At 47.6% G+C, this 13,094-nt stretch overlaps 1 protein-coding gene across 1 annotated transcript in view; it reads right to left on the reverse strand.

Annotated features, from left to right (window-relative positions):
- Positions 1-13,094, reverse strand: part of CAPN13 (calpain 13) — an 83,478-nt gene that overhangs the window by 19,138 nt on the left and 51,246 nt on the right. Inside the window, exons 9-15 of the mRNA XM_060652057.3 lie at positions 12,097-12,171; positions 10,919-11,064; positions 9,156-9,298; positions 5,253-5,264; positions 2,863-3,062; positions 1,802-1,838; positions 1,387-1,443 (exon numbers count right to left, since the gene is read on the reverse strand). Of these exons, the coding sequence (XP_060508040.3) occupies positions 1,387-1,443; positions 1,802-1,838; positions 2,863-3,062; positions 5,253-5,264; positions 9,156-9,298; positions 10,919-11,064; positions 12,097-12,171 (670 nt within the window). The remainder of the gene's footprint in view (positions 1-1,386; positions 1,444-1,801; positions 1,839-2,862; positions 3,063-5,252; positions 5,265-9,155; positions 9,299-10,918; positions 11,065-12,096; positions 12,172-13,094) is intronic.

Genomic DNA, 13,094 nt, shown 5'->3' on the forward strand with positions numbered 1-13,094 from the left:
TCAACTTTCATTTGAGGCTACAGCCTCTGAGGATTGCTTACAGGCTGTGCAGAATGATGCCAGGCTGGCCCTGTTCAAGGGTGCCCAGCCAAGAGATGAAAAGGGGCTGCAGTCCAGTCTGTTTCACTTCTGAGATATACACCTTGGCACAAAGCTGTGTGTGTCTTTTACTTTAATTCCTACAAAGGCCCCATATGGGCTACCAGTTATCCTCTATGAGGAGACATTTGGTTGTTATTTGGAAAAACCCTGATTAGGGAACCTGTACCATTTGTCATATGACAAATTATATTTTTTATTTCAGATGTGCAGGTGCATGAACCATGTTGAGGATTTTGCCATCTGCCCCTGAAAGAAGCTTGGTCTCAGATCTCCTAATTAGGTCCTGTTTGTTGCCTTGGGGCAATAACCTTAGTTTGGACATCTGCTCTGGAGAAGCTAATCTGTCTTAATTCAATGTAGATTGACAGAGCACCTTCTCTGTGCCAGGGACAGTGATAGGTATTGGGGACAAAGAATGCATATGGTGCCATCCCTTCCTCTGGGAGCTCACAGACTGGGGATTATCATCTGGGAAGACTTTGTCTTGCATCAAGTGAAGTGCCTTCTAAATCAGCCAGATGTGGACCTGAATCCTGGGCCCATATTGATTTTAAGGAGTTCCATATTGAGCGGCTCCTCGTAACACTTTCCCCTCATGACAGCCACATTCTTCATTTCTCCTTGTTTTTCCCTCTGAGCCCAGGCTGCCTGAATAATTTCCCTCTCAGCAGCCTCCTAGTTACCCCATTAGCCCTCTGAATGCCTGGCATCCTTCCTGTCCTTGGCCTCTGCCTGGCCCAAGGCCGACATGGGACACATGATCATTCCTATCCATCACTTTGCACTTCCCAAACCAACATGACTATTAATGGCAAAAGGCCCATTGTGCAGAGCCCTTGGCAGATGTTTTTATCCTGGCAAGTCAAGGAGTTCTTTATAACGGTTTATTAAACCATTAAGAAAAACCTCTGTGCACCTAGGTGGCTTGGCAGGAAAAATATCATTGGTGCCTTCAATGAAGCTGGCTAGCTCCTGTGAGGAATAATGTCAAGCTGGAGGGGGTGAAGATCAGGAGAAGGAAAGATTTCAGGGGGTATTGCCAATTACTTGTTTAAAGATTTAACCTCACCCCATAATTAGCCCCATCCTTACCAAGCTGTACACCCCTCCCAGATGTCTCCTAGTTTTGGTTTGGTAGCCCTATTAGTTCTGGAGACATCCAGGGAGAGAGACTGATAAAATGACCAACTACATCACTTTTCTTCTCTGTATCCTGATAAGGGCCTGGGATAAGTTTCCTTTCCTCTAGTCCCACCATCACTCATCCCATGCTAAAGACTGTACCTGGTGAGCGTATTTGTGGAAGATGCTTCCTTGGGAGCCATTTTCCAGAAGACTTGCCTGGATCAAAGGGAAAATAGTCAACATCAAATTTCTGTGGAAGGAGGCTACCTGTCTTGGACAGTGAAGGCACAAGAACCACTCCCCACACCTAGATCTGAGACAGAGGCTTCATCTAGCAATCGAATAAAATTTGTAGGGGAATGGAACACTGGAGTTTGTGGAAGAGGATTGGTTCCAGCCTGACACTGGAGGCTTGGTCTTTCCCCTCTGCTCTGCCCCTTTGAGCCATCATTGGCCCATGATGATGGTGTCTCTTCTCACTGGTCAGTGCTTTAAGATAAGAAAGGAGACAGAAGTTCTTGGGCATGGGATGTGGTCAAGGAAGCTTGCCAATCAAACCTTTCCACATACCTACCTTTAGTGTTGTAAGGCTGAAATTGCTGCTTGGGTTCCTAGAAAACCAGGGAAACAGTGTGACAAAGGATGAAAAACTCACTATTTAAAGGAGGCTTGAATATGGAGGACACCTTAGGTAGCACTGGACATTTATACCAAGGATCTGAGTGGAGAGACTTCAGCACAGCAGGTCCTGAAGTGGGCAGCCATGATAGTCAGCAGACAGATAAACATCATAACCACATATCTAGTCTTTTGATTGGACATTGTCTGGTCTTCAAATTATTTAGCAAATGGTTCCTTTTCACAACAAAGTACACATGCACAATGACCCCCATTGCCAAGATGGCAGATAAGCTTTGTCTTATGTTCCAACTCTGGTGGCAGAGTGGCTATCTGGCATACTGGACCGAGGCCTCATCCAAGCTCAATTGTAAAGATGGCCATGATGAGATCAATGTCTGCCTCAGGTCCAACAGGGGGTAAGATGCCCAGCAGGGATATGTATTTGCTGATCCCAGTCTTGACCACTGACTTAGCAATGAAGACTCTCCATGATTGGGCTCTGTCTTTCAGGCCCATATTTCACTGTCTCCCTGATGTACCCCACCTTCTGGTCACATTTCAGACAACTGCCAGCCATGCCATGTACCACCTTCCTGTGCATATGGCTGACATCACTTCTATTTCAATAGGCTCTATGCTCACCCACTTCCCTGATTCTGGTCATGCTGTTTTCTTCAACCTGCACTACCTTTTTCTTTAAACATTAGATTATGTTTTCCATCAAGGGATAGCTCAAATGTCATTTTCTCTAAGAAGCCTTCCTCAATCCCTCTTGCCAGATGTGGGTCCCCTTACTCTGTCTTCCCATGTGACTCTGCACTCCCACTGAGCAATGGCCACATCCTGCTCAATAGTCTACTTATTGGTAGGGATTCTCTTGCCACCCTTTGTGGTGGGCTTCTTGCAAATGAGCCCCTCATGTCCCCTGATGCAGTACATGCTGCACAGGATGACACAATGTGTTCTTATAAATTTAAGTGAAATAAAACAGTTTGAAACCCAGAGTTTCTGTACCTGTCATCATCTGGCATTTTCAGGAAGATCCGGAGCAAAAACTCAACTTCTCTGTATGTGGCGATGACCACCACGTAGGTCCCAGGGCTCAGACTGAAGTATGTTGTGAGGTTGCACTTGGTTTTAGAAACTATGCCTTTGACAGCATTTCTGAATTGAGAAAAGAAGGTGGGTGGCAACCTCTTCCAGAAGGGCTGGAACTGGAGGAAACATGAAGATGGTCAGAAAGCCCCTTGTGTGCATACGCCCAGCCCCCAGGAGAGCCCGCCACCTTCCAGACACCACATCATTCACCAAAACAGCATTACAGGCTCCAAAAAGGGTGACACTGCTTACCTGGACTTTCAAAATGCCACAGAGTTCAGACCGTCATTTAATAGAAACACTGACATCACAACGAGTGTAAAAAAAAAAAGTACGGCACATGGTTTCACCTCATTAAATCCCACAGTAGCCTGGGTTTTGGGGTTTATGTCTCTGCTCATATATAAAGACTTCCATGGAAACTAGTGAAGTTGTTCCAACACTGAATGACTTTTGGAGCCCCAGAAGCCCCTTCCCTCCTGAACCTTCCGCAGGATGCTTTGGACTGTATATAGCACAGCAGAGTTGGACTCCTTTATTCCCTCCATTTCATCTTCCCAGCAGAGCCCTGGAATTTCTTCTCATTGGAGAATAATAGGTCCTGATCATTTTCCTTTTATTTCAATATTTTCTTAGAGATAAGACAATAAATATAATGCAGTTCCCATTACCAGATGTCACATACATATTACATAATAAAAACCCCTTACTAAATAAATTTTCCCCAATACAGTCGAGCATGGGGGTTCCATCTAGAATGGTTATGCAGCGTGAAATGATTATTTGTGAGCTCTGCCTTGGGGAAAAACAGGGAGAAAGGGAGAGTTTCTTTTCAGGGGGTGGAGACAGGGCTGAGCTAGGAGATGAGACGGGAGATAGGTCACTGTCCTGGGTGGGCAGAAAGGGCTGGGTGGAACCTCCACCGTGACTTTGCTGACACTAACAGTGATCCCAGTAGGTTTGGAGCCTCATTTGCTTGAGCCCTTGTGGCAAAAGCAATGATGGGAACCATTCTACCCCAAAAAGTCAGCACTGCCCTGTCGCTCTGGGTGTGTGTGTGCATATGTGTGTGTGCGTGCACATCCATGAGTGTGCACAGAAGTGTGTGTACCTCTTGCAGTCCAGAATTTCTCTGCTTCCCTGCTCGCCTCCCTCCACTGGACTCTTGCAGCCTTTTCCAGGCTCCCTATCTTTCAGAGCAGACTCACTCAGTGGCAGCAAGAAGCATGAGTAGGTGGCATGGTGGTCTAGTGCTCAGAGGACCAGCATCGAATTAACACAGGCCTAGTTGCACAAAGACCTGACCCTGTAGTTCCAGGGATGGGTCTTGTACCTTTTCCTGGGCCGAGTCCCCACTCCTTTCTCCAGCTCTGGGAATTAAAACACTGATCTGTTCCTTGTGCCCGAGTGCCTCCCTTTGAAACCCTTTAAGAAGCTCCGCTTCCATGACCAGGGTGCCCAAAACCAAAATCAGATCCTAAATTCAACTCTGTGGCTAGGCCACTGGTATCAGGGGCCTCCTTGCTGCCTGCTTTCTGCTTGGGCTTCTGAGTACCCCCTGCTTGAAGATGCCCTGTCCCTGACCTCTCTCTACCTATTGGGGCACCCCTGGAAGGCCCAGAGGAGCTTCCCTGGACCCACCAGAATGCTACAGGGACTACCTGTTGGCTGTGACTTCATCTTGCTCCCTCCCTGCCATCCTTGGTCCCACACCTGCCCTGGCAGCAACAGCCCCACAGAGCCCACATCCATTTAAGGAGTCTGAGTGCCTGTAACTCCATCTGTCCTTCTCCATCCTTACTCTTCACTCATCCTGCACCAATGCGGGGCCTGCTTAGGAGAGGGAGCAAATTTGGTTGTAAGAGAAGCTAGATATGCCCTGAAGGTGCATTTGCAGAGTGTGTATCCTGTTTGTGGTAGATCTGGGGGTGACGAAGAACATGAGGCTAAAGTCCCTCTAAGATGCCATTAGCTCTGCTTCTTTTCTTAAGTGGGAAAGAAAGGGCTCCATCAGTGTTATCTATTGGAGGCCAAATGCTTGAGGATAGTTTTGTGGTTCCAGACCCTCTTAGATGTCAAACCAGAGAGCAACTCAAGGGGTCCAACCCGCAGAACAGGACAGCAAACACACGTCCTGCACTGTTGACCTGTTCAGAGATTCTAAGCTTGCATCCGTCACAGGACATAACAAGAATAAATTTGCAGCCACGAAATAGCAAGAGATGTGCCAAAGTTATGGTGTTAGAAGAGGCATAATGCTTTACCGATGCACAGCAACAGAGGTAGGAGAAGGGGCTGAACCGTACCTGAGGGTCGACCTGTGGGGAAGAGAAAGAAAGGCAAACTTTCTAAACCAAACTCAGGGGCAAGCAGATCCCAACAGCCCAGCTCCGGACCCTGCATTCCTTCTTCCTGGGCAGCCAGCCTATTCCCTGCACCCCCCAGGGGACGGGACCATTACTCATCCCCTGTGCAGAGATGTGAAAGAAAACCTGACCCACTGTAGGTTGTAGGGGGCTCAAGGGGGAAGGAAACTCAGCTCAGCCAGGTGTGGTTACTCTTCACAGCAATGATGATAAAAGAGAAGGGAAGAGAGAGATGTTGACAGGGTTGGAGGTAAGACAGAGCCTAGATCAGATGTCAGTTTCTCAACATCAGGAGTTCCAATGTGAAGAAACTTCTTTTATTTCATCATACCACTGAAAGATATGGTGGGAATTTGTTCTAGGCCCCCAGTGTTCGTAAGGAATGTCTGTGTGCATCTGAATTGGGAAATGCCTACTTTTAATCTTGAACTGAATATTGCACTGAGGACACAGCCCTATTTTCAAGCCACTCTGCCATCTGCAAGATGCTTCCGTGTAATGTGTTGGATTGTCACGGTGACCCTGAAAGCAGATACTGAGACCCTGTTTTATGGATGTAGAAATAGTTCCAGCAGTCTAAGTGGCAGAGAAGGGAATAAAGCAAGCTGCTTTGCTTCCTTGGTGATTAAGACCCACCACCCAGCAGTGTCTTCTGCAGTTGGTGTGGGTTTCGGTTCTTTTCCTCTGCTGATCCTGCCTAACACCACCCACCCCAACACACACAACCATGTGTACAGACCACCAGATTTTCCCAGGAAGACTTTTCTGGAGCCCAAGAATGAGCTGGAAGCTCCCAGCTTGGGAGAGCAGCTTTGGGGTGAAGATGAAATGACTTGTCCACCCTTGTCCTTTTTCTCTGTCCTGTCTTCTGTTTGCATACCACCCATGTTTGTTCTGATGCAAGGCAGAGCAGTGCTTCCGTAGGCGTTGGGAGTCATGGGACCATGCCGGGGTAGGAAGGCCATATACATTAGTCGTGCAAGCAGCACTGCCCGCAAACACCATCAGAGCCCTGCAGACTTCTGGAGGTCTACTTGCTGGCATGCACACAGCCTGTTTCTCAGCCAAACTGTGAAAGGAACCCAAGTGTCTCTTGAGCTGCCAAAGACTAGATGGTTCTCTGGTGTTCAGCTCAATCAGGATCCTGTAAGATCCATTGGGACCTCCTGGGAGCCTGAAGAGACCTCAGGTTTGAGTTCCTTCTTAGCAAAGTGTACAGCTGAGAAATGCATCTCTGGCTGAAAAGTAGATAAATGGGCTCAGCAGTGTTTAAAAACAGATAGGATTATGATCTTTCCAGGGCTCCTGAACTGTAAAGACTTTGGGCAAACTGGTTAACACAAGGCTGCTATGATGTCCAGCTCTGGGGCACCAGACTCACAGGTGGCAATGTGAACAGCATCCCCAGTTGTGCAGTGGGGCAGCCCTCTTTCCCTCTGTGGGCTCCTGTCTCTCATCAGAAGAGGGGTGCAGTCCTGCTTGGTGCCCTGAACTATTAAACTATTAAATCCTGGCTGAGTAGACCAGATGCCTCCATTCCTTCCCAGCCCCTTTCCTTTGTTCTTCCCAGAAATAAGAGTTGGGGGTACTCTGAGGATGAGAATCCTCTCAGAAGGCACCTGAATCATTTGGGATTCTTGGCTGGAAGCAAGAGATACCAATCAGCGTGGGGTGAGCAGAAAGCCATTTATGGGAAGTCTAGAGGATGCAGCTGAGAAAGTGGGTGGGAAGGAGGGAAGACGGCTATGCAGCTGGACACCAGCCCAGGATCTGCCTACACTGCTGCTGCCGGGCCCCAGGATTTGCTGTACATAATCCCTCAGCTGGTTCTACCACTTTTAATGACTTCCTCAAGAGTCCAAACCCAGAGTGACCAAAAGGGGGGGTGGGCAGGCATGAGAGGAGCATCTAATTGGACAAGTCTGGCTCACACACCTACCCCATTTGCAGCCAGGGGCTGGGGAGAGAGAGTATTTGGTCTCTTTGGTTGCCGCAGTGGGGAATTAGGCCCTGCCTTCTACCAAGTGGAAGAGAGCGTTCAGGTGTCTGGTGGTGAGAAAGATGACAATTGTCCACTATTGCATCCTTAGATGTTCTTTTCCAGCCTCAACAGGTTTCAGGCACCTCAGAAGTACTGTGCCAAACCCCAACAATTTATTTTCCATTGATTTCATGCAACTGGGAAGCAGAAATGGGCTCAGAACAGAACCCAAAGGGCTCTCCTCCTTCTAGAGCCAGAATCATTGTTTTCCTTCAAGCTGGGAGCATCACCAGGAAAGCAAGTGCCTCCGCCTTGCTGAGAGACCCAGACCGGGGACCAGGAGCTCTGGTATCAAGTACCTTCCCTTCTAGCTGGACCTTGGGAAGGTCACTCTTGCTCTCTCAGCTTTGGCTTTCATATCTATAGAAGTAGTGTTTGAAGCGATAAGTGTGAACACGCTGAAGTACACTACCACCGTGAAGTCTTCTCATTGGAGTGAACTACAGCCAGGACTCAGGACTGCTCCAGCATAAGCAGAGTACCCAGGAGCCCTGCCTGTCATACATGGGTTGACCCATGGTTCTCACTGTTGCCTTAGTCTCAGTGAACAGGAATGAAGATTATTCCTAGGGATGCTATAATCAGAGCCCCAGCCACAGAGGCTTGGAGGACATCTGGTGCCCAATCCCCAGCTCTGCCATTAACTCTGACCATATCACTTCACCTTGCTGGGCCTCAGTTCCTTCAGCTCCACTATAAGGACAAGGGATCCTAGCATTTGATGGGTGTGGTATCATAGTTATCCAAGTCAGTCCATAGAGGGTGTGGAGCATATGATTTAAGAACCATACACTTTATCTTTGGGATGCGTTAATTTGGTGGGGCACCCAGGTGGCTCAGTCCGTTAAGCGACCGACTTCGGCTCAGGTCATGATCTCACAGTTTGTGCATTTGGGCCCTACCTCAGGGTGTGCGCTGACAGCTCAGAACCTGGAACCTGCTTCGGATTCTGTGTCTCCCTCTCTCTGCCCCTCCCTGCTTGTGCTCTCCTTATCAAAAATAAATAAACATTAAAAATTAAAATTATTTGGTAAAGAAGGTGGGAGCAGAGGTATCAGACTTTCTTTAGTAACACTTTTAAGTAGTCTCAAAAAAACAAAAAAAAGAATTCTCCCATTAGCTCCTCCCAGTGGGATGGGTGCAGGCTGGTGGGTGGAAGGATGACCCCTCAGGAGCTGCAAAGGTGGTTGGGAGGGCCATGGGTGTGAGGAGGGGAGGCCAGGTAGAGAGAAAAACCTGGCTTTGGATGAGTGGCCAAGCAGATATTTGCAAGCCAACCACCAAGACTGGATTTTGGTCTAAATACAAGAGAAAAACATACCTCCTGGTTTTACATCCAGGATTTATTTTTTCCTTTAAACTCCTCCCAAAGTTTAGCCAATGATTCTCAAACTTTCATGCACGTAAGCAGCACCCAGGGAGCTCGTTACAATGCAGACGTTCAGACTCCAGCTATAGAAGTTCAGATTCGGAAGGTGTTGGATGGTCCCAGGAATCTGCATTGTTAAACAGTTGGTCTTGGACCAGACTACTTTTTGGATAACAAACATTTGGGCTTGCAGCATACCAGGAAATGCTGACAAGTGACACGGTTCGGAGGTGTGTCCCTCTGTGAACTTGGACTAGCCTGATCTCCTCTCAGGTTTTCCTGTAAATTTAGAGTTGAACCAGGTGAACTCTATAGCCCTTTGGGTTTTATGTCTGAGGTAGTTCATGAAATCTCCCAGCCTAGTCAGCTTCTCTCTCTGCACAAGGAATACACAAATGTCCAAAAGGGCAAGCCCCAAAGCAGGCTGCCTTACCTTGAATACCTTGAAGGTTAGTGGAAATTTCTCATCTTTTGCCTTTAAATTTTGCGGCATGATGTTGAAGGACATGACGACATTGTTGTCTTCCATACTCTCTGGCACAGAGAAGATGAACTGCGTGTCCCTCAGAAGTTCTTCTGCATGAGAAAGAGCAGTCACTGGAGCTCAGTTCAGCTCCTATGACTCCCAGATGGGGCCATGTTGGTTCAGAAAGCTCTGGTGGGTTGTATTGGACACTCTGGATTTGGAGACTAAGGGGCAGGCCCCAGGACCCACGACTACTACTTATAGCACAAGCTTCTTTGTTTTGTGAGCCTCTGTCTCTTCCTCTTAAAAACAAGAAGGGGAAGAATATTCCCCACTGGGTGAAATGTTTCTTAAGGTTGAGGGCTATTTTTAATCATAAGTGGAATTTCAGAATCCTCAGGTATGTATGAGCTTACACACTGGCGATAACCATCAGAGCCTGGAAATGATGTCAATCCCCAAGCACCAGGGGAGACAGAGGAAAACAGGCAGAGAGATGGTAATTCATAGCACTCCACTACCCAAGCATGCTCCTCGGAGCCAGGGCAGGAGACAGAAGGAAGGTGAGGACTGTTAGATTCAGATACATGAAAGAATGAAGATAAGTCAAGATAGAGCTGAAATCAATACACATCCGCAGGTTCGGGTCACAACTGGGAAGCTCTGGGAGGGGAATGAGGAGACACAGAGGCTTCCTGTGAGGGCTAGACTACATAATGCATTCAAGTGTACTTAGCAGTGCAGGGCAGGTGCTCACGCACTGGCTCCCTTCTCTCTTTCTCTTGCAAAGAATCACTAAGAACAGCCCCAAGGTACCGTTTTGGTTAGTTCATTGATATGCACTATATCCAGGGAAGGGGACTTTGGCCCCACAGTCAGACAGATGGGGCTCTGGAAGGTGAATCAGTACATTTGCTACCCAAGTATGACTCAGGAGTTTCTTAGAGTCCATCCATGACCACCAGAAGTGTGAAGATCCTTTAGGTTGAAAACAGGGGCACCCTGGGGTCATTCAAGCAAACCATTCTCAACAGGCAGGTGCTGGGGAAAGGGAATGCTCATGTCTAGGTGCAAACACACCCACATTCACACTCACACATACGCAAACTTGTTTGTGTAGCTTCTCCTATAGACGATGTGTGAGCACGCTCAGGTTCATGTTCATAGGGAGCTATTTCACTCATCTGTGTCACAAATGGGGAGCAGGAGGTGCAGCGAGAATATGTGACCCTCCCAAGGTCACACTTAACATTTACCTCAGGGGAGCCCAAAGACAGGTTCAGAGGTGCCCAACTCTGAGATCTCAGTATGCTGTTACAGGATGTACCAACCAGCATGGGACAGGAATATTCTCCCTTATGTCTGGATGGGGCAAAGTGATGGTTTAACCCAGGCCCCGACTTTTGTCCAGTGTTGTTTCCACAGCTCCCCACCATTCTGGGTAATGACTGAAGAGTGGTCAGCCTGTCTTTCTGGGAGGCATGTGGAAGTCAGTAGGACAGTGGGAGAGCAGGACAGGGCAGGGGAGGCACACTTGAGATTCTCCCACCCAGCCCACCCAGCAACTGTTTCCCTTGGAGAAACACAGCTGTCCCTTTAGGCTGACAGATTCCTCTCCTTTCAAGTTCAGGCTAATGGTCCAGAATCAAAAGCCACTGAGACTTGAAGCCAGGACTGGGCTAGGGCTGGAAGCTTCCATCTGGCAGAATCATTACCAATGTCATCACTACCTGTGGTGTTTCCTGGAACTTCATGGTTCTTAAACATCATTTGGGACCATCTTTCAGGAGGCATGTTTCCATGGTTTAGACTGACTGGAAATTGGTTACATACGTATAGGCAGGAAAAGTTGTCTTGGAAATCTTGACATGACATCCTGTTATAAACAAATACACATCATTTCACTGGTTTTATCCCTAGGGTGGGGGTTCCCATCTCCCCACTGTACCTTTGTCAATTCTAGTCTCCATGGACTTACCACTGTCCTACCCCAAGACAAGGGCCTCATTCTGGCTCATTCACTATCAAGTACCTTTCTGTTCCCTCCAGGGGTTGAGAGAATAGGACAGAATAAAATTCTGGGTTCTGCATGTCTCTCTCATGGCCAGAAGGATGGCTCTTGTCTCTCTCTGCTCTGGGTCCTATACACTGTTAAGAAACGCCTTTCCCTTGGTTCCTTTGCCAAATTCATTGCTGAATCAGAATAAAATGGGTTCAATACCTAAAACCCCATCTTGTACTGTGATTACAGTGGAGATATTGGAAATATTTTTCCTTTCTAATTGACATTTGTCTCTTGGCTTCTTAATAACTTAGACCCAGTCTCCTCTTCACACATGCTAAATTTAGTTAAATATGTTATTAAGTAAACCACAAACCTCTCAGGAAATGTCCATATTATCCTTTAAGATGTGAACACATGGCAGAGAATGGGTTTTTAAAACATCTAGTCCTGCATAGCTGCTGGGCGAGGATATGGATGTCTCACTCAGAACTCTAGAGTCAGGGCTGGGAGATTAATACTGAATTGCTCTTTTGGAAGACTCTGGAACCCCAGGGTGAGACTGTAGGTCCTAATGGGATGGCGTAGAAGATACAGGCATGATAACCAGGCATCCTGGTTTTCAGGAAACTGTTGATTTCAAAGGTTTGGTGTCAGTATTCCCTTTTGCCATTAACATTTCCTGGAAGTTCTGATATTTCAGACTGAAATACCTTTCACACAAAGAGAAAGCACACAAATAATTTCCCATCCAAAGCTTTCATGTCTTGGTGGAAAAAACAGTCTCCTTCTACATAGGTCTCTACAAAGCTAATCTCTAGTCTCACAAAAGTGTAGGGAAAGGGGGAGGGATTGAGGGTGTGGGCAATAGTTAAAGTTTTAAAATGTAACTTTAAAAAAAAATACCAAAACTCGCCATCGTCCTTATTCTCATACAGCAGTCTTCTCCATTGGTGGTGGGTTTCCTGCCATTCTGGTGACCTGGGCACACAGAGACAGACCACAGGGTGAGATCTCCCAAAGCGTTTCACCTCAGCAAAACATGCCCCAGCAGAAGTCCTGTCCCTCATTCATTCTGGGGGTGCAGGTGGAGGGGGTCATTCTACCTAGTGAGAGGATTCGGTCATTCTCTGTAGGCTGGTGGCTCCCAAATTGTCCCCAGCACGATCCTCTTTCCTGAGCGTTAGATGGATACATGCTAGGGGCCATGCCACATCTCCACCAGAGCCCATAGTGATCTGGAAACCAACCTACCCCAAACCGTACCAGTCCTCTGTTTCCTCCCATTGCTCAAGTGGAAACTCAAGAAGCCACTTCCTCGTGCTCCCTGACATCCAAACAATCACCAGATAGTAATGATGTAGGATTCCACCTCTGAAACCCCTCTCAAAACTATCCACTTACTTCCCTCCTTCCTGCTGCCCTCCTAGTTCAGGAAGCCTCATCTCCTTCTTGGACTTCCCACCTCCCTCTCCATTCTGCCATCAAAAAGAATCTTTCTAGAAGAGAAATCAGATTCTGCCATCTCCCTGCTTAAAATACCTTTTCTTCTCAGGATGAAGCTAAACCTCCCACATCAGAACCTTGGCCTCTGCCTACCTCTCCAGCCCTACCTGAGCAGCTCCCTACTTCCCCACCCACCCCACACTTGAATTCTACCCTTAGATCACAATTGTCCTCATCTCCTTAGTAATACCTGTCCTGCCCCCACCCTGGCCTTTGCCATGAGGCTCCCTCTACCCAGGAGACTCTTCCTCCTTTCAGTCCTTTAACCCAATGTTATTCCTCTTTCCTCCTAAAAGGTACCTCTGCTGGGAAACCTTGACTGTTCCCCTGTGGTGTCTCCACTTCACCTCCAGAGTCAGTGTCCCTCCTTGGGACACACACGGCACCCTGTACCATTC

This window comes from Panthera onca, chromosome A3 (assembly GCF_046562875.1).
Source record: "Panthera onca isolate mPanOnc1 chromosome A3, mPanOnc1 haplotype 2, whole genome shotgun sequence".
NCBI lineage: Eukaryota > Metazoa > Chordata > Mammalia > Carnivora > Felidae > Panthera > Panthera onca.